Genomic DNA, 20,509 nt, shown 5'->3' on the forward strand with positions numbered 1-20,509 from the left:
AAGTTGCCCTTACCTGGATGAAGACAGCAGATCGTTTCATAGGAGCCTTGGCTAAATGTTTGGGCGTTTTAGCGGGATGTGGAGGCGTTTTTCTATGTCTTTCCGGTAGGAGGAATCAAGGTGCCTGGGCCTAGAGCATCCCGTGGACAGGTAGCTGCATTCAGAGAGGGAAGAAGCCCTTCCCAGGAGATCTGTAGGGTTTCCTGCTGAAGCCTGGTGTAGCTGTGTCTCAGCTTGTATGCTTATGTCTGGGTTCCAGTAATTGGAGCTTGCAGAAATGTTTCCCCGATTGTTGTTCTTCTGTACATTTTCAATGCTCACATGTATTTTTGCGAGTCATCACGAAAACAGTTAAGCTGTTCAACTGTTTTCCAAACTGCAGACATCAAAGTGAAATCACAAAGCACTTTTTTTTTCCCCCTAAGTTGACCCTTCTATTCCTGCCTGCTGTGCTTTATGTCAGCAGGTGACCCTTTCCTGTATTATGATGCAATATAGTATAGACACGTCACGTAAGACTAGAGAGAAACCAATTCCAAAACCACCTTTCCTCAAGCCGCCATTTGTAACGATCATACGGGCGGTTTAAAGGACACAGAGAGAGCCTATTGATACTTCACTTTCGCTACACATGGTGATTTTTCCAGTGCTTCCGGAGACACCGAAATTTAGTTCCCAACATTGCCTTAGAGGATTCTTGATTTTATTCATTCTACCGATGATCCACTCAGAAAATCAAACCTGAGTACGGAGACATTGGAGAAGTCCTTAAAGTATTGGACCAAGTCGGTTCGTCACGGGTGACAAGGTTATTCCACACCCTACTTGTACATACTCTGCTTTACCTTCATGATGGAAAAGAGTAATTTTTCGCTATAGAGTCAAAACCCGAGATTTATTACGGAATCAGCGTGAACCTTCCCAGCACAGCTCACAGATCATACGCCAAAAATTACACCGTGATTCAGTTTCAAAAATTGTCTGTGGTGACCTGTGAATTGACAGCTCGTGAGGACATTCTTTAGTTTGGCTGAAACCAAAAAACCTGAAACCATCGAAATGGAAAAACATGGAGTCTGCCAAATTCTGCCTCTCACACTTTCAGCTACCATGCCATGTTCAACTATTGTACTTGATAAGTATTGGAGACTTAAGGTACTGATAATTTCAGTAGAGTTTCGCCAAAGTAGTATTTCTTGTGAGAAAGCCATAATCTCATCAGTAATGCCTTTCTAAAAGATCCAACAGAAAATATGAACTAGCAACTCATCCTGACAAGAAAGTAAAACTCGGGAAAAATCCTAAGGCAGAGCAGCTTCAGGCTTCAGTGTGAAACTATGATAGTCTGGGCGCGGTGGCTCGCGCCTATAGTCCCTTCACTTTGGGAAGCCAAAGTGGGGCAGATCACCTGAAGTCAGCAGTTCAAGACCAGCCTGGCCAAAATGGTGAAACCTCGTCTCTACTTGAAAAACTACAAAAGTTCGCCTGTCGTGGTAGCGCGCACATTTAGTCCCAGCTGCTCTGGAGGCTGAGGCAGGAGAATCCGTTGAGCCTAGGATGCCGAGGCTGCAGTGGGCTGAGATCAGGCCACTGTAATCCAGCCTGGGGGACAGAGCGAGACTCCGTCTCAAAAATAAACAAATAAACTAAACTAAACTAAACTAAACTAAAATGACGTAAAATAAAATTGAAATAATATTTTCACGTTTCCCTCACCCAGCCCATTTTATTTTCAGAGTATTTGATAGACCGCTTGTTTCCCTGTGCGTTAGAGAGTTTTTTCCTCAGACATCGAAGTTTTCTAATGCTCAACTTCATAAAATGTCTCATTTGTACTGTAAATAGTTTCTTTATTGTTGTGAAATGTGAACTTTGCGATTCTGTGAAGAAGACTGAATTCTGAAATGCCCCCTGCACTTCCCGCCCCTCAGACACTCGCCCCGTGTCTGCCCCTCCCTTGGGTGTGGGCGGAAGCAGGAATTGATGTGCCCGCCCAACTTCCTGATTAGATTAGGGATATCCTGAACCAACGGCTGCTAAGGGCTGGGTCTAATCCAATCATCTGAGCCCTTCACAAGGGAGGACTGAACCCCCCTGTGATTACGCTCCCCTGTGGGAGATTCCCCAGCACTGGCTGTGCACACCCAGGGAGCCTCACAGCCCGGACCTGGCAGGAGCCGAGAGCATCCTCACGGCAGCAGGCAGAACAAACAAGTGGGCCTGGGGCTCACAACCCTAAGGCATTGTTGAATTCTGCCACCAGCTCGAATCAGATCGAAGCCAGACCCTTCTCAGGTGGAGGCAACGACCACACAGCCAGACCCATCCTGGAGGTCCCTCGTGTGACTCTGAGCGGGAGGCAGTCACTTGGCCTAGCAGAACTTCTGACCGGTGAGCTGGTGTTTGTTTTAAACATCCAAAATTGGTGAGAATTCGTTCTGCATTGACCTAAAACTGACATACTCTCCTTCCACAAGTTTCTTCCCATTGTGGAAGTGAGAGAATTCAGTGTGTGTGTGTTTGTGTGTGGGAAGGGGAGGCCGGGAGCTGTGTCCGGTTACGGCGAAACTGGCTCGGCAGAGACACAGCAGCTAAGATCTTTGAAAGGTTCTCCTCGCAGATCCATAATCAAACCACCCCAGCCGGAACTTCTGCCTGTACAGCTGCTGTCACGGAGCGGACTTGAATCTCACCCGTGGAGACCGGCAGGCAAACAGGTGTGTCTGCTGAGATGCTCGCCATGCCCCGAGGTCTGAAGGGCAGCAAGAAGGATGGAATCCCTGAGGACCTAGATGGGAACTTGGAAGAACCCAGGGATCAGGAAGGTGAGCTCAGGAGTGAGGATGTCATGGACCTCACAGAAGGTGACAATGAGGCCTCAGCCTCAGCTCCTCCCGCAGCCAAAAGACGGAAAACACATACGAAAGGCAAGAAGGAGAGGAAGCCCACCGTGGATGCAGAGGAGGCTCAGAGGATGACAACCCTGCTGTCTGCCATGTCTGAGGAGCAGCTGTCCCGCTACGAAGTGTGTCGCCGGTCAGCTTTCCCAAGAGCACGCATTGCGGGTCTGATGCGGGCTATCACTGGCAGTTCGGTGTCTGAGAACGCGGCCATTGCCATGGCTGGAATAGCCAAGGTCTTTGTTGGGGAGGTGGTGGAAGAGGCCCTGGACGTGTGTGAGATGTGGGGAGAGACGCCCCCGCTGCAGCCCAAGCATTTAAGGGAGGCCGTTCGCAGGTTAAAGCCCAAGGGCCTCTTCCCCAACAGCAACTGCAAAAGAATCATGTTCTAGGCCCAAGGCCAGAGGGCAGGGTCTGCGTGTGCAGGAATAGGTACCGCGTTCATCTTCCAATGACAGGAGTGTGTTTGCTGGAGCTCCCGCATCCCAGTCCCACCTGGATTTACCCACGATCTTAGTGTCTTAAAGTGTGAAGTTGCCCTTACCTGGATGAAGACAGCAGATCGTTTCATAGGAGCCTTGGCTAAATGTTTGGGCGTTTTAGCGGGATGTGGAGGCGTTTTTCTATGTCTTTCCGGTAGGAGGAATCAAGGTGCCTGGGCCTAGAGCATCCCGTGGACAGGTAGCTGCATTCAGAGAGGGAAGAAGCCCTTCCCAGGAGATCTGTAGGGTTTCCTGCTGAAGCCTGGTGTAGCTGTGTCTCAGCTTGTATGCTTATGTCTGGGTTCCAGTAATTGGAGCTTGCAGAAATGTTTCCCCGATTGTTGTTCTTCTGTACATTTTCAATGCTCACATGTATTTTTGCGAGTCATCACGAAAACAGTTAAGCTGTTCAACTGTTTTCCAAACTGCAGACATCAAAGTGAAATCACAAAGCACTTTTTTTTTCCCCCTAAGTTGACCCTTCTATTCCTGCCTGCTGTGCTTTATGTCAGCAGGTGACCCTTTCCTGTATTATGATGCAATATAGTATAGACACGTCACGTAAGACTAGAGAGAAACCAATTCCAAAACCACCTTTCCTCAAGCCGCCATTTGTAACGATCATACGGGCGGTTTAAAGGACACAGAGAGAGCCTATTGATACTTCACTTTCGCTACACATGGTGATTTTTCCAGTGCTTCCGGAGACACCGAAATTTAGTTCCCAACATTGCCTTAGAGGATTCTTGATTTTATTCATTCTACCGATGATCCACTCAGAAAATCAAACCTGAGTACGGAGACATTGGAGAAGTCCTTAAAGTATTGGACCAAGTCGGTTCGTCACGGGTGACAAGGTTATTCCACACCCTACTTGTACATACTCTGCTTTACCTTCATGATGGAAAAGAGTAATTTTTCGCTATAGAGTCAAAACCCGAGATTTATTACGGAATCAGCGTGAACCTTCCCAGCACAGCTCACAGATCATACGCCAAAAATTACACCGTGATTCAGTTTCAAAAATTGTCTGTGGTGACCTGTGAATTGACAGCTCGTGAGGACATTCTTTAGTTTGGCTGAAACCAAAAAACCTGAAACCATCGAAATGGAAAAACATGGAGTCTGCCAAATTCTGCCTCTCACACTTTCAGCTACCATGCCATGTTCAACTATTGTACTTGATAAGTATTGGAGACTTAAGGTACTGATAATTTCAGTAGAGTTTCGCCAAAGTAGTATTTCTTGTGAGAAAGCCATAATCTCATCAGTAATGCCTTTCTAAAAGATCCAACAGAAAATATGAACTAGCAACTCATCCCGACAAGAAAGTAAAACTCGGGAAAAATCCTAAGGCAGAGCAGCTTCAGGCTTCAGTGTGAAACTATGATAGTCTGGGCGCGGTGGCTCGCGCCTATAGTCCCTTCACTTTGGGAAGCCAAAGTGGGGCAGATCACCTGAAGTCAGCAGTTCAAGACCAGCCTGGCCAAAATGGTGAAACCTCGTCTCTACTTGAAAAACTACAAAAGTTCGCCTGTCGTGGTAGCGCGCACATTTAGTCCCAGCTGCTCTGGAGGCTGAGGCAGGAGAATCCGTTGAGCCTAGGATGCCGAGGCTGCAGTGGGCTGAGATCAGGCCACTGTAATCCGGCCTGGGGGACAGAGCGAGACTCCGTCTCAAAAATAAACAAATAAACTAAACTAAACTAAACTAAACTAAAATGACGTAAAATAAAATTGAAATAATATTTTCACGTTTCCCTCACCCAGCCCATTTTATTTTCAGAGTATTTGATAGACCGCTTGTTTCCCTGTGCGTTAGAGAGTTTTTTCCTCAGACATCGAAGTTTTCTAATGCTCAACTTCATAAAATGTCTCATTTGTACTGTAAATAGTTTCTTTATTGTTGTGAAATGTGAACTTTGCGATTCTGTGAAGAAGACTGAATTCTGAAATGCCCCCTGCACTTCCCGCCCCTCAGACACTCGCCCCGTGTCTGCCCCTCCCTTGGGTGTGGGCGGAAGCAGGAATTGATGTGCCCGCCCAACTTCCTGATTAGATTAGGGATATCCTGAACCAACGGCTGCTAAGGGCTGGGTCTAATCCAATCATCTGAGCCCTTCACAAGGGAGGACTGAACCCCCCTGTGATTACGCTCCCCTGTGGGAGATTCCCCAGCACTGGCTGTGCACACCCAGGGAGCCTCACAGCCCGGACCTGGCAGGAGCCGAGAGCATCCTCACGGCAGCAGGCAGAACAAACAAGTGGGCCTGGGGCTCACAACCCTAAGGCATTGTTGAATTCTGCCACCAGCTCGAATCAGATCGAAGCCAGACCCTTCTCAGGTGGAGGCAACGACCACACAGCCAGACCCATCCTGGAGGTCCCTCGTGTGACTCTGAGCGGGAGGCAGTCACTTGGCCTAGCAGAACTTCTGACCGGTGAGCTGGTGTTTGTTTTAAACATCCAAAATTGGTGAGAATTCGTTCTGCATTGACCTAAAACTGACATACTCTCCTTCCACAAGTTTCTTCCCATTGTGGAAGTGAGAGAATTCAGTGTGTGTGTGTTTGTGTGTGGGAAGGGGAGGCCGGGAGCTGTGTCCGGTTACGGCGAAACTGGCTCGGCAGAGACACAGCAGCTAAGATCTTTGAAAGGTTCTCCTCGCAGATCCATAATCAAACCACCCCAGCCGGAACTTCTGCCTGTACAGCTGCTGTCACGGAGCGGACTTGAATCTCACCCGTGGAGACCGGCAGGCAAACAGGTGTGTCTGCTGAGATGCTCGCCATGCCCCGAGGTCTGAAGGGCAGCAAGAAGGATGGAATCCCTGAGGACCTAGATGGGAACTTGGAAGAACCCAGGGATCAGGAAGGTGAGCTCAGGAGTGAGGATGTCATGGACCTCACAGAAGGTGACAATGAGGCCTCAGCCTCAGCTCCTCCCGCAGCCAAAAGACGGAAAACACATACGAAAGGCAAGAAGGAGAGGAAGCCCACCGTGGATGCAGAGGAGGCTCAGAGGATGACAACCCTGCTGTCTGCCATGTCTGAGGAGCAGCTGTCCCGCTACGAAGTGTGTCGCCGGTCAGCTTTCCCAAGAGCACGCATTGCGGGTCTGATGCGGGCTATCACTGGCAGTTCGGTGTCTGAGAACGCGGCCATTGCCATGGCTGGAATAGCCAAGGTCTTTGTTGGGGAGGTGGTGGAAGAGGCCCTGGACGTGTGTGAGATGTGGGGAGAGACGCCCCCGCTGCAGCCCAAGCATTTAAGGGAGGCCGTTCGCAGGTTAAAGCCCAAGGGCCTCTTCCCCAACAGCAACTGCAAAAGAATCATGTTCTAGGCCCAAGGCCAGAGGGCAGGGTCTGCGTGTGCAGGAATAGGTACCGCGTTCATCTTCCAATGACAGGAGTGTGTTTGCTGGAGCTCCCGCATCCCAGTCCCACCTGGATTTACCCACGATCTTAGTGTCTTAAAGTGTGAAGTTGCCCTTACCTGGATGAAGACAGCAGATCGTTTCATAGGAGCCTTGGCTAAATGTTTGGGCGTTTTAGCGGGATGTGGAGGCGTTTTTCTATGTCTTTCCGGTAGGAGGAATCAAGGTGCCTGGGCCTAGAGCATCCCGTGGACAGGTAGCTGCATTCAGAGAGGGAAGAAGCCCTTCCCAGGAGATCTGTAGGGTTTCCTGCTGAAGCCTGGTGTAGCTGTGTCTCAGCTTGTATGCTTATGTCTGGGTTCCAGTAATTGGAGCTTGCAGAAATGTTTCCCCGATTGTTGTTCTTCTGTACATTTTCAATGCTCACATGTATTTTTGCGAGTCATCACGAAAACAGTTAAGCTGTTCAACTGTTTTCCAAACTGCAGACATCAAAGTGAAATCACAAAGCACTTTTTTTTTCCCCCTAAGTTGACCCTTCTATTCCTGCCTGCTGTGCTTTATGTCAGCAGGTGACCCTTTCCTGTATTATGATGCAATATAGTATAGACACGTCACGTAAGACTAGAGAGAAACCAATTCCAAAACCACCTTTCCTCAAGCCGCCATTTGTAACGATCATACGGGCGGTTTAAAGGACACAGAGAGAGCCTATTGATACTTCACTTTCGCTACACATGGTGATTTTTCCAGTGCTTCCGGAGACACCGAAATTTAGTTCCCAACATTGCCTTAGAGGATTCTTGATTTTATTCATTCTACCGATGATCCACTCAGAAAATCAAACCTGAGTACGGAGACATTGGAGAAGTCCTTAAAGTATTGGACCAAGTCGGTTCGTCACGGGTGACAAGGTTATTCCACACCCTACTTGTACATACTCTGCTTTACCTTCATGATGGAAAAGAGTAATTTTTCGCTATAGAGTCAAAACCCGAGATTTATTACGGAATCAGCGTGAACCTTCCCAGCACAGCTCACAGATCATACGCCAAAAATTACACCGTGATTCAGTTTCAAAAATTGTCTGTGGTGACCTGTGAATTGACAGCTCGTGAGGACATTCTTTAGTTTGGCTGAAACCAAAAAACCTGAAACCATCGAAATGGAAAAACATGGAGTCTGCCAAATTCTGCCTCTCACACTTTCAGCTACCATGCCATGTTCAACTATTGTACTTGATAAGTATTGGAGACTTAAGGTACTGATAATTTCAGTAGAGTTTCGCCAAAGTAGTATTTCTTGTGAGAAAGCCATAATCTCATCAGTAATGCCTTTCTAAAAGATCCAACAGAAAATATGAACTAGCAACTCATCCTGACAGGAAAGTAAAACTCGGGAAAAATCCTAAGGCAGAGCAGCTTCAGGCTTCAGTGTGAAACTATGATAGTCTGGGCGCGGTGGCTCGCGCCTATAGTCCCTTCACTTTGGGAAGCCAAAGTGGGGCAGATCACCTGAAGTCAGCAGTTCAAGACCAGCCTGGCCAAAATGGTGAAACCTCGTCTCTACTTGAAAAACTACAAAAGTTCGCCTGTCGTGGTAGCGCGCACATTTAGTCCCAGCTGCTCTGGAGGCTGAGGCAGGAGAATCCGTTGAGCCTAGGATGCCGAGGCTGCAGTGGGCTGAGATCAGGCCACTGTAATCCGGCCTGGGGGACAGAGCGAGACTCCGTCTCAAAAATAAACAAATAAACTAAACTAAACTAAACTAAACTAAAATGACGTAAAATAAAATTGAAATAATATTTTCACGTTTCCCTCACCCAGCCCATTTTATTTTCAGAGTATTTGATAGACCGCTTGTTTCCCTGTGCGTTAGAGAGTTTTTTCCTCAGACATCGAAGTTTTCTAATGCTCAACTTCATAAAATGTCTCATTTGTACTGTAAATAGTTTCTTTATTGTTGTGAAATGTGAACTTTGCGATTCTGTGAAGAAGACTGAATTCTGAAATGCCCCCTGCACTTCCCGCCCCTCAGACACTCGCCCCGTGTCTGCCCCTCCCTTGGGTGTGGGCGGAAGCAGGAATTGATGTGCCCGCCCAACTTCCTGATTAGATTAGGGATATCCTGAACCAACGGCTGCTAAGGGCTGGGTCTAATCCAATCATCTGAGCCCTTCACAAGGGAGGACTGAACCCCCCTGTGATTACGCTCCCCTGTGGGAGATTCCCCAGCACTGGCTGTGCACACCCAGGGAGCCTCACAGCCCGGACCTGGCAGGAGCCGAGAGCATCCTCACGGCAGCAGGCAGAACAAACAAGTGGGCCTGGGGCTCACAACCCTAAGGCATTGTTGAATTCTGCCACCAGCTCGAATCAGATCGAAGCCAGACCCTTCTCAGGTGGAGGCAACGACCACACAGCCAGACCCATCCTGGAGGTCCCTCGTGTGACTCTGAGCGGGAGGCAGTCACTTGGCCTAGCAGAACTTCTGACCGGTGAGCTGGTGTTTGTTTTAAACATCCAAAATTGGTGAGAATTCGTTCTGCATTGACCTAAAACTGACATACTCTCCTTCCACAAGTTTCTTCCCATTGTGGAAGTGAGAGAATTCAGTGTGTGTGTGTTTGTGTGTGGGAAGGGGAGGCCGGGAGCTGTGTCCGGTTACGGCGAAACTGGCTCGGCAGAGACACAGCAGCTAAGATCTTTGAAAGGTTCTCCTCGCAGATCCATAATCAAACCACCCCAGCCGGAACTTCTGCCTGTACAGCTGCTGTCACGGAGCGGACTTGAATCTCACCCGTGGAGACCGGCAGGCAAACAGGTGTGTCTGCTGAGATGCTCGCCATGCCCCGAGGTCTGAAGGGCAGCAAGAAGGATGGAATCCCTGAGGACCTAGATGGGAACTTGGAAGAACCCAGGGATCAGGAAGGTGAGCTCAGGAGTGAGGATGTCATGGACCTCACAGAAGGTGACAATGAGGCCTCAGCCTCAGCTCCTCCCGCAGCCAAAAGACGGAAAACACATACGAAAGGCAAGAAGGAGAGGAAGCCCACCGTGGATGCAGAGGAGGCTCAGAGGATGACAACCCTGCTGTCTGCCATGTCTGAGGAGCAGCTGTCCCGCTACGAAGTGTGTCGCCGGTCAGCTTTCCCAAGAGCACGCATTGCGGGTCTGATGCGGGCTATCACTGGCAGTTCGGTGTCTGAGAACGCGGCCATTGCCATGGCTGGAATAGCCAAGGTCTTTGTTGGGGAGGTGGTGGAAGAGGCCCTGGACGTGTGTGAGATGTGGGGAGAGACGCCCCCGCTGCAGCCCAAGCATTTAAGGGAGGCCGTTCGCAGGTTAAAGCCCAAGGGCCTCTTCCCCAACAGCAACTGCAAAAGAATCATGTTCTAGGCCCAAGGCCAGAGGGCAGGGTCTGCGTGTGCAGGAATAGGTACCGCGTTCATCTTCCAATGACAGGAGTGTGTTTGCTGGAGCTCCCGCATCCCAGTCCCACCTGGATTTACCCACGATCTTAGTGTCTTAAAGTGTGAAGTTGCCCTTACCTGGATGAAGACAGCAGATCGTTTCATAGGAGCCTTGGCTAAATGTTTGGGCGTTTTAGCGGGATGTGGAGGCGTTTTTCTATGTCTTTCCGGTAGGAGGAATCAAGGTGCCTGGGCCTAGAGCATCCCGTGGACAGGTAGCTGCATTCAGAGAGGGAAGAAGCCCTTCCCAGGAGATCTGTAGGGTTTCCTGCTGAAGCCTGGTGTAGCTGTGTCTCAGCTTGTATGCTTATGTCTGGGTTCCAGTAATTGGAGCTTGCAGAAATGTTTCCCCGATTGTTGTTCTTCTGTACATTTTCAATGCTCACATGTATTTTTGCGAGTCATCACGAAAACAGTTAAGCTGTTCAACTGTTTTCCAAACTGCAGACATCAAAGTGAAATCACAAAGCACTTTTTTTTCCCCCCTAAGTTGACCCTTCTATTCCTGCCTGCTGTGCTTTATGTCAGCAGGTGACCCTTTCCTGTATTATGATGCAATATAGTATAGACACGTCACGTAAGACTAGAGAGAAACCAATTCCAAAACCACCTTTCCTCAAGCCGCCATTTGTAACGATCATACGGGCGGTTTAAAGGACACAGAGAGAGCCTATTGATACTTCACTTTCGCTACACATGGTGATTTTTCCAGTGCTTCCGGAGACACCGAAATTTAGTTCCCAACATTGCCTTAGAGGATTCTTGATTTTATTCATTCTACCGATGATCCACTCAGAAAATCAAACCTGAGTACGGAGACATTGGAGAAGTCCTTAAAGTATTGGACCAAGTCGGTTCGTCACGGGTGACAAGGTTATTCCACACCCTACTTGTACATACTCTGCTTTACCTTCATGATGGAAAAGAGTAATTTTTCGCTATAGAGTCAAAACCCGAGATTTATTACGGAATCAGCGTGAACCTTCCCAGCACAGCTCACAGATCATACGCCAAAAATTACACCGTGATTCAGTTTCAAAAATTGTCTGTGGTGACCTGTGAATTGACAGCTCGTGAGGACATTCTTTAGTTTGGCTGAAACCAAAAAACCTGAAACCATCGAAATGGAAAAACATGGAGTCTGCCAAATTCTGCCTCTCACACTTTCAGCTACCATGCCATGTTCAACTATTGTACTTGATAAGTATTGGAGACTTAAGGTACTGATAATTTCAGTAGAGTTTCGCCAAAGTAGTATTTCTTGTGAGAAAGCCATAATCTCATCAGTAATGCCTTTCTAAAAGATCCAACAGAAAATATGAACTAGCAACTCATCCCGACAGGAAAGTAAAACTCGGGAAAAATCCTAAGGCAGAGCAGCTTCAGGCTTCAGTGTGAAACTATGATAGTCTGGGCGCGGTGGCTCGCGCCTATAGTCCCTTCACTTTGGGAAGCCAAAGTGGGGCAGATCACCTGAAGTCAGCAGTTCAAGACCAGCCTGGCCAAAATGGTGAAACCTCGTCTCTACTTGAAAAACTACAAAAGTTCGCCTGTCGTGGTAGCGCGCACATTTAGTCCCAGCTGCTCTGGAGGCTGAGGCAGGAGAATCCGTTGAGCCTAGGATGCCGAGGCTGCAGTGGGCTGAGATCAGGCCACTGTAATCCGGCCTGGGGGACAGAGCGAGACTCCGTCTCAAAAATAAACAAATAAACTAAACTAAACTAAACTAAACTAAAATGACGTAAAATAAAATTGAAATAATATTTTCACGTTTCCCTCACCCAGCCCATTTTATTTTCAGAGTATTTGATAGACCGCTTGTTTCCCTGTGCGTTAGAGAGTTTTTTCCTCAGACATCGAAGTTTTCTAATGCTCAACTTCATAAAATGTCTCATTTGTACTGTAAATAGTTTCTTTATTGTTGTGAAATGTGAACTTTGCGATTCTGTGAAGAAGACTGAATTCTGAAATGCCCCCTGCACTTCCCGCCCCTCAGACACTCGCCCCGTGTCTGCCCCTCCCTTGGGTGTGGGCGGAAGCAGGAATTGATGTGCCCGCCCAACTTCCTGATTAGATTAGGGATATCCTGAACCAACGGCTGCTAAGGGCTGGGTCTAATCCAATCATCTGAGCCCTTCACAAGGGAGGACTGAACCCCCCTGTGATTACGCTCCCCTGTGGGAGATTCCCCAGCACTGGCTGTGCACACCCAGGGAGCCTCACAGCCCGGACCTGGCAGGAGCCGAGAGCATCCTCACGGCAGCAGGCAGAACAAACAAGTGGGCCTGGGGCTCACAACCCTAAGGCATTGTTGAATTCTGCCACCAGCTCGAATCAGATCGAAGCCAGACCCTTCTCAGGTGGAGGCAACGACCACACAGCCAGACCCATCCTGGAGGTCCCTCGTGTGACTCTGAGCGGGAGGCAGTCACTTGGCCTAGCAGAACTTCTGACCGGTGAGCTGGTGTTTGTTTTAAACATCCAAAATTGGTGAGAATTCGTTCTGCATTGACCTAAAACTGACATACTCTCCTTCCACAAGTTTCTTCCCATTGTGGAAGTGAGAGAATTCAGTGTGTGTGTGTTTGTGTGTGGGAAGGGGAGGCCGGGAGCTGTGTCCGGTTACGGCGAAACTGGCTCGGCAGAGACACAGCAGCTAAGATCTTTGAAAGGTTCTCCTCGCAGATCCATAATCAAACCACCCCAGCCGGAACTTCTGCCTGTACAGCTGCTGTCACGGAGCGGACTTGAATCTCACCCGTGGAGACCGGCAGGCAAACAGGTGTGTCTGCTGAGATGCTCGCCATGCCCCGAGGTCTGAAGGGCAGCAAGAAGGATGGAATCCCTGAGGACCTAGATGGGAACTTGGAAGAACCCAGGGATCAGGAAGGTGAGCTCAGGAGTGAGGATGTCATGGACCTCACAGAAGGTGACAATGAGGCCTCAGCCTCAGCTCCTCCCGCAGCCAAAAGACGGAAAACACATACGAAAGGCAAGAAGGAGAGGAAGCCCACCGTGGATGCAGAGGAGGCTCAGAGGATGACAACCCTGCTGTCTGCCATGTCTGAGGAGCAGCTGTCCCGCTACGAAGTGTGTCGCCGGTCAGCTTTCCCAAGAGCACGCATTGCGGGTCTGATGCGGGCTATCACTGGCAGTTCGGTGTCTGAGAACGCGGCCATTGCCATGGCTGGAATAGCCAAGGTCTTTGTTGGGGAGGTGGTGGAAGAGGCCCTGGACGTGTGTGAGATGTGGGGAGAGACGCCCCCGCTGCAGCCCAAGCATTTAAGGGAGGCCGTTCGCAGGTTAAAGCCCAAGGGCCTCTTCCCCAACAGCAACTGCAAAAGAATCATGTTCTAGGCCCAAGGCCAGAGGGCAGGGTCTGCGTGTGCAGGAATAGGTACCGCGTTCATCTTCCAATGACAGGAGTGTGTTTGCTGGAGCTCCCGCATCCCAGTCCCACCTGGATTTACCCACGATCTTAGTGTCTTAAAGTGTGAAGTTGCCCTTACCTGGATGAAGACAGCAGATCGTTTCATAGGAGCCTTGGCTAAATGTTTGGGCGTTTTAGCGGGATGTGGAGGCGTTTTTCTATGTCTTTCCGGTAGGAGGAATCAAGGTGCCTGGGCCTAGAGCATCCCGTGGACAGGTAGCTGCATTCAGAGAGGGAAGAAGCCCTTCCCAGGAGATCTGTAGGGTTTCCTGCTGAAGCCTGGTGTAGCTGTGTCTCAGCTTGTATGCTTATGTCTGGGTTCCAGTAATTGGAGCTTGCAGAAATGTTTCCCCGATTGTTGTTCTTCTGTACATTTTCAATGCTCACATGTATTTTTGCGAGTCATCACGAAAACAGTTAAGCTGTTCAACTGTTTTCCAAACTGCAGACATCAAAGTGAAATCACAAAGCACTTTTTTTTTCCCCCTAAGTTGACCCTTCTATTCCTGCCTGCTGTGCTTTATGTCAGCAGGTGACCCTTTCCTGTATTATGATGCAATATAGTATAGACACGTCACGTAAGACTAGAGAGAAACCAATTCCAAAACCACCTTTCCTCAAGCCGCCATTTGTAACGATCATACGGGCGGTTTAAAGGACACAGAGAGAGCCTATTGATACTTCACTTTCGCTACACATGGTGATTTTTCCAGTGCTTCCGGAGACACCGAAATTTAGTTCCCAACATTGCCTTAGAGGATTCTTGATTTTATTCATTCTACCGATGATCCACTCAGAAAATCAAACCTGAGTACGGAGACATTGGAGAAGTCCTTAAAGTATTGGACCAAGTCGGTTCGTCACGGGTGACAAGGTTATTCCACACCCTACTTGTACATACTCTGCTTTACCTTCATGATGGAAAAGAGTAATTTTTCGCTATAGAGTCAAAACCCGAGATTTATTACGGAATCAGCGTGAACCTTCCCAGCACAGCTCACAGATCATACGCCAAAAATTACACCGTGATTCAGTTTCAAAAATTGTCTGTGGTGACCTGTGAATTGACAGCTCGTGAGGACATTCTTTAGTTTGGCTGAAACCAAAAAACCTGAAACCATCGAAATGGAAAAACATGGAGTCTGCCAAATTCTGCCTCTCACACTTTCAGCTACCATGCCATGTTCAACTATTGTACTTGATAAGTATTGGAGACTTAAGGTACTGATAATTTCAGTAGAGTTTCGCCAAAGTAGTATTTCTTGTGAGAAAGCCATAATCTCATCAGTAATGCCTTTCTAAAAGATCCAACAGAAAATATGAACTAGCAACTCATCCCGACAGGAAAGTAAAACTCGGGAAAAATCCTAAGGCAGAGCAGCTTCAGGCTTCAGTGTGAAACTATGATAGTCTGGGCGCGGTGGCTCGCGCCTATAGTCCCTTCACTTTGGGAAGCCAAAGTGGGGCAGATCACCTGAAGTCAGCAGTTCAAGACCAGCCTGGCCAAAATGGTGAAACCTCGTCTCTACTTGAAAAACTACAAAAATTCGCCTGTCGTGGTAGCGCGCACATTTAGTCCCAGCTGCTCTGGAGGCTGAGGCAGGAGAATCCGTTGAGCCTAGGATGCCGAGGCTGCAGTGGGCTGAGATCAGGCCACTGTAATCCGGCCTGGGGGACAGAGCGAGACTCCGTCTCAAAAATAAACAAATAAACTAAACTAAACTAAACTAAACTAAAATGACGTAAAATAAAATTGAAATAATATTTTCACGTTTCCCTCACCCAGCCCATTTTATTTTCAGAGTATTTGATAGACCGCTTGTTTCCCTGTGCGTTAGAGAGTTTTTTCCTCAGACATCGAAGTTTTCTAATGCTCAACTTCATAAAATGTCTCATTTGTACTGTAAATAGTTTCTTTATTGTTGTGAAATGTGAACTTTGCGATTCTGTGAAGAAGACTGAATTCTGAAATGCCCCCTGCACTTCCCGCCCCTCAGACACTCGCCCCGTGTCTGCCCCTCCCTTGGGTGTGGGCGGAAGCAGGAATTGATGTGCCCGCCCAACTTCCTGATTAGATTAGGGATATCCTGAACCAACGGCTGCTAAGGGCTGGGTCTAATCCAATCATCTGAGCCCTTCACAAGGGAGGACTGAACCCCCCTGTGATTACGCTCCCCTGTGGGAGATTCCCCAGCACTGGCTGTGCACACCCAGGGAGCCTCACAGCCCGGACCTGGCAGGAGCCGAGAGCATCCTCACGGCAGCAGGCAGAACAAACAAGTGGGCCTGGGGCTCACAACCCTAAGGCATTGTTGAATTCTGCCACCAGCTCGAATCAGATCGAAGCCAGACCCTTCTCAGGTGGAGGCAACGACCACACAGCCAGACCCATCCTGGAGGTCCCTCGTGTGACTCTGAGCGGGAGGCAGTCACTTGGCCTAGCAGAACTTCTGACCGGTGAGCTGGTGTTTGTTTTAAACATCCAAAATTGGTGAGAATTCGTTCTGCATTGACCTAAAACTGACATACTCTCCTTCCACAAGTTTCTTCCCATTGTGGAAGTGAGAGAATTCAGTGTGTGTGTGTTTGTGTGTGGGAAGGGGAGGCCGGGAGCTGTGTCCGGTTACGGCGAAACTGGCTCGGCAGAGACACAGCAGCTAAGATCTTTGAAAGGTTCTCCTCGCAGATCCATAATCAAACCACCCCAGCCGGAACTTCTGCCTGTACAGCTGCTGTCACGGAGCGGACTTGAATCTCACCCGTGGAGACCGGCAGGCAAACAGGTGTGTCTGCTGAGATGCTCGCCATGCCCCGAGGTCTGAAGGGCAGCAAGAAGGATGGAATCCCTGAGGACCTAGATGGGAACTTGGAAGAACCCAGGGATCAGGAAGGTGAGCTCAGGAGTGAGGATGTCATGGACCTCACAGAAGGTGACAATGAGGCCTCAGCCTCAGCTCCTCCCGCAGCCAAAAGACGGAAAACACATACGAAAGGCAAGAAGGAGAGGAAGCCCACCGTGGATGCAGAGGAGGCTCAGAGGATGACAACCCTGCTGTCTGCCATGTCTGAGGAGCAGCTGTCCCGCTACGAAGTGTGTCGCCGGTCAGCTTTCCCAAGAGCACGCATTGCGGGTCTGATGCGGGCTATCACTGGCAGTTCGGTGTCTGAGAACGCGGCCATTGCCATGGCTGGAATAGCCAAGGTCTTTGTTGGGGAGGTGGTGGAAGAGGCCCTGGACGTGTGTGAGATGTGGGGAGAGACGCCCCCGCTGCAGCCCAAGCATTTAAGGGAGGCCGTTCGCAGGTTAAAGCCCAAGGGCCTCTTCCCCAACAGCAACTGCAAAAGAATCATGTTCTAGGCCCAAGGCCAGAGGGCAGGGTCTGCGTGTGCAGGAATAGGTACCGCGTTCATCTTCCAATGACAGGAGTGTGTTTGCTGGAGCTCCCGCATCCCAGTCCCACCTGGATTTACCCACGATCTTAGTGTCTTAAAGTGTGAAGTTGCCCTTACCTGGATGAAGACAGCAGATCGTTTCATAGGAGCCTTGGCTAAATGTTTGGGCGTTTTAGCGGGATGTGGAGGCGTTTTTCTATGTCTTTCCGGTAGGAGGAATCAAGGTGCCTGGGCCTAGAGCATCCCGTGGACAGGTAGCTGCATTCAGAGAGGGAAGAAGCCCTTCCCAGGAGATCTGTAGGGTTTCCTGCTGAAGCCTGGTGTAGCTGTGTCTCAGCTTGTATGCTTATGTCTGGGTTCCAGTAATTGGAGCTTGCAGAAATGTTTCCCCGATTGTTGTTCTTCTGTACATTTTCAATGCTCACATGTATTTTTGCGAGTCATCACGAAAACAGTTAAGCTGTTCAACTGTTTTCCAAACTGCAGACATCAAAGTGAAATCACAAAGCACTTTTTTTTTCCCCCTAAGTTGACCCTTCTATTCCTGCCTGCTGTGCTTTATGTCAGCAGGTGACCCTTTCCTGTATTATGATGCAATATAGTATAGACACGTCACGTAAGACTAGAGAGAAACCAATTCCAAAACCACCTTTCCTCAAGCCGCCATTTGTAACGATCATACGGGCGGTTTAAAGGACACAGAGAGAGCCTATTGATACTTCACTTTCGCTACACATGGTGATTTTTCCAGTGCTTCCGGAGACACCGAAATTTAGTTCCCAACATTGCCTTAGAGGATTCTTGATTTTATTCATTCTACCGATGATCCACTCAGAAAATCAAACCTGAGTACGGAGACATTGGAGAAGTCCTTAAAGTATTGGACCAAGTCGGTTCGTCACGGGTGACAAGGTTATTCCACACCCTACTTGTACATACTCTGCTTTACCTTCATGATGGAAAAGAGTAATTTTTCGCTATAGAGTCAAAACCCGAGATTTATTACGGAATCAGCGTGAACCTTCCCAGCACAGCTCACAGATCATACGCCAAAAATTACACCGTGATTCAGTTTCAAAAATTGTCTGTGGTGACCTGTGAATTGACAGCTCGTGAGGACATTCTTTAGTTTGGCTGAAACCAAAAAACCTGAAACCATCGAAATGGAAAAACATGGAGTCTGCCAAATTCTGCCTCTCACACTTTCAGCTACCATGCCATGTTCAACTATTGTACTTGATAAGTATTGGAGACTTAAGGTACTGATAATTTCAGTAGAGTTTCGCCAAAGTAGTATTTCTTGTGAGAAAGCCATAATCTCATCAGTAATGCCTTTCTAAAAGATCCAACAGAAAATATGAACTAGCAACTCATCCCGACAGGAAAGTAAAACTCGGGAAAAATCCTAAGGCAGAGCAGCTTCAGGCTTCAGTGTGAAACTATGATAGTCTGGGCGCGGTGGCTCGCGCCTATAGTCCCTTCACTTTGGGAAGCCAAAGTGGGGCAGATCACCTGAAGTCAGCAGTTCAAGACCAGCCTGGCCAAAATGGTGAAACCTCGTCTCTACTTGAAAAACTACAAAAGTTCGCCTGTCGTGGTAGCGCGCACATTTAGTCCCAGCTGCTCTGGAGGCTGAGGCAGGAGAATCCGTTGAGCCTAGGATGCCGAGGCTGCAGTGGGCTGAGATCAGGCCACTGTAATCCGGCCTGGGGGACAGAGCGAGACTCCGTCTCAAAAATAAACAAATAAACTAAACTAAACTAAACTAAACTAAAATGACGTAAAATAAAATTGAAATAATATTTTCACGTTTCCCTCACCCAGCCCATTTTATTTTCAGAGTATTTGATAGACCGCTTGTTTCCCTGTGCGTTAGAGAGTTTTTTCCTCAGACATCGAAGTTTTCTAATGCTCAACTTCATAAAATGTCTCATTTGTACTGTAAATAGTTTCTTTATTGTTGTGAAATGTGAACTTTGCGATTCTGTGAAGAAGACTGAATTCTGAAATGCCCCCTGCACTTCCCGCCCCTCAGACACTCGCCCCGTGTCTGCCCCTCCCTTGGGTGTGGGCGGAAGCAGGAATTGATGTGCCCGCCCAACTTCCTGATTAGATTAGGGATATCCTGAACCAACGGCTGCTAAGGGCTGGGTCTAATCCAATCATCTGAGCCCTTCACAAGGGAGGACTGAACCCCCCTGTGATTACGCTCCCCTGTGGGAGATTCCCCAGCACTGGCTGTGCACACCCAGGGAGCCTCACAGCCCGGACCTGGCAGGAGCCGAGAGCATCCTCACGGCAGCAGGCAGAACAAACAAGTGGGCCTGGGGCTCACAACCCTAAGGCATTGTTGAATTCTGCCACCAGCTCGAATCAGATCGAAGCCAGACCCTTCTCAGGTGGAGGCAACGACCACACAGCCAGACCCATCCTGGAGGTCCCTCGTGTGACTCTGAGCGGGAGGCAGTCACTTGGCCTAGCAGAACTTCTGACCGGTGAGCTGGTGTTTGTTTTAAACATCCAAAATTGGTGAGAATTCGTTCTGCATTGACCTAAAACTGACATACTCTCCTTCCACAAGTTTCTTCCCATTGTGGAAGTGAGAGAATTCAGTGTGTGTGTGTTTGTGTGTGGGAAGGGGAGGCCGGGAGCTGTGTCCGGTTACGGCGAAACTGGCTCGGCAGAGACACAGCAGCTAAGATCTTTGAAAGGTTCTCCTCGCAGATCCATAATCAAACCACCCCAGCCGGAACTTCTGCCTGTACAGCTGCTGTCACGGAGCGGACTTGAATCTCACCCGTGGAGACCGGCAGGCAAACAGGTGTGTCTGCTGAGATGCTCGCCATGCCCCGAGGTCTGAAGGGCAGCAAGAAGGATGGAATCCCTGAGGACCTAGATGGGAACTTGGAAGAACCCAGGGATCAGGAAGGTGAGCTCAGGAGTGAGGATGTCATGGACCTCACAGAAGGTGACAATGAGGCCTCAGCCTCAGCTCCTCCCGCAGCCAAAAGACGGAAAACACATACGAAAGGCAAGAAGGAGAGGAAGCCCACCGTGGATGCAGAGGAGGCTCAGAGGATGACAACCCTGCTGTCTGCCATGTCTGAGGAGCAGCTGTCCCGCTACGAAGTGTGTCGCCGGTCAGCTTTCCCAAGAGCACGCATTGCGGGTCTGATGCGGGCTATCACTGGCAGTTCGGTGTCTGAGAACGCGGCCATTGCCATGGCTGGAATAGCCAAGGTCTTTGTTGGGGAGGTGGTGGAAGAGGCCCTGGACGTGTGTGAGATGTGGGGAGAGACGCCCCCGCTGCAGCCCAAGCATTTAAGGGAGGCCGTTCGCAGGTTAAAGCCCAAGGGCCTCTTCCCCAACAGCAACTGCAAAAGAATCATGTTCTAGGCCCAAGGCCAGAGGGCAGGGTCTGCGTGTGCAGGAATAGGTACCGCGTTCATCTTCCAATG

The 20,509-nt window shown here is 49.1% G+C and overlaps 6 protein-coding genes across 6 annotated transcripts; all 6 read left to right on the top strand.

Moving 5' to 3' along the window:
• The first annotated feature begins 76 nt into the window (after nt 1-76).
• Nucleotides 77-3,302, top strand: LOC134757557 (TATA-box-binding protein-associated factor 11-like protein 5). The gene is made up of 3 exons (XM_063700469.1): nt 77-105; nt 2,264-2,342; nt 2,702-3,302. Exons 1-3 carry the CDS (start codon nt 77-79, stop codon nt 3,290-3,292), a joined length of 699 nt encoding a protein of 232 aa, XP_063556539.1. The 3' UTR covers nt 3,293-3,302.
• Nucleotides 3,303-3,507: 205 nt separating this feature from the next.
• On the top strand, nt 3,508-6,733 carry LOC129527898 (TATA-box-binding protein-associated factor 11-like protein 5). Its single transcript, XM_063700470.1, has 3 exons — nt 3,508-3,536; nt 5,695-5,773; nt 6,133-6,733. Exons 1-3 carry the CDS (start codon nt 3,508-3,510, stop codon nt 6,721-6,723), a joined length of 699 nt encoding a protein of 232 aa, XP_063556540.1. The 3' UTR covers nt 6,724-6,733.
• Nucleotides 6,734-6,938: 205 nt separating this feature from the next.
• LOC129527865 (TATA-box-binding protein-associated factor 11-like protein 5) lies at nt 6,939-10,164 on the top strand. Its single transcript, XM_063700471.1, has 3 exons — nt 6,939-6,967; nt 9,126-9,204; nt 9,564-10,164. The coding sequence occupies exons 1-3, from the start codon at nt 6,939-6,941 to the stop codon at nt 10,152-10,154; spliced, it is 699 nt and encodes a 232-aa protein (XP_063556541.1). The 3' UTR covers nt 10,155-10,164.
• A 205-nt stretch (nt 10,165-10,369) lies between these two features.
• On the top strand, nt 10,370-13,595 carry LOC129527871 (TATA-box-binding protein-associated factor 11-like protein 5). The gene is made up of 3 exons (XM_063700472.1): nt 10,370-10,398; nt 12,557-12,635; nt 12,995-13,595. Exons 1-3 carry the CDS (start codon nt 10,370-10,372, stop codon nt 13,583-13,585), a joined length of 699 nt encoding a protein of 232 aa, XP_063556542.1. The 3' UTR covers nt 13,586-13,595.
• Nucleotides 13,596-13,800: 205 nt separating this feature from the next.
• LOC134757558 (TATA-box-binding protein-associated factor 11-like protein 5) lies at nt 13,801-17,026 on the top strand. The gene is made up of 3 exons (XM_063700473.1): nt 13,801-13,829; nt 15,988-16,066; nt 16,426-17,026. Exons 1-3 carry the CDS (start codon nt 13,801-13,803, stop codon nt 17,014-17,016), a joined length of 699 nt encoding a protein of 232 aa, XP_063556543.1. The 3' UTR covers nt 17,017-17,026.
• Nucleotides 17,027-17,231: 205 nt separating this feature from the next.
• LOC134757559 (TATA-box-binding protein-associated factor 11-like protein 5) lies at nt 17,232-20,457 on the top strand. The gene is made up of 3 exons (XM_063700475.1): nt 17,232-17,260; nt 19,419-19,497; nt 19,857-20,457. The coding sequence occupies exons 1-3, from the start codon at nt 17,232-17,234 to the stop codon at nt 20,445-20,447; spliced, it is 699 nt and encodes a 232-aa protein (XP_063556545.1). The 3' UTR covers nt 20,448-20,457.
• Nucleotides 20,458-20,509: the final 52 nt, after the last annotated feature.

The sequence above is a fragment of the Gorilla gorilla genome, chromosome 19 (assembly GCF_029281585.2).
Source record: "Gorilla gorilla gorilla isolate KB3781 chromosome 19, NHGRI_mGorGor1-v2.1_pri, whole genome shotgun sequence".
Lineage (NCBI taxonomy): Eukaryota > Metazoa > Chordata > Mammalia > Primates > Hominidae > Gorilla > Gorilla gorilla.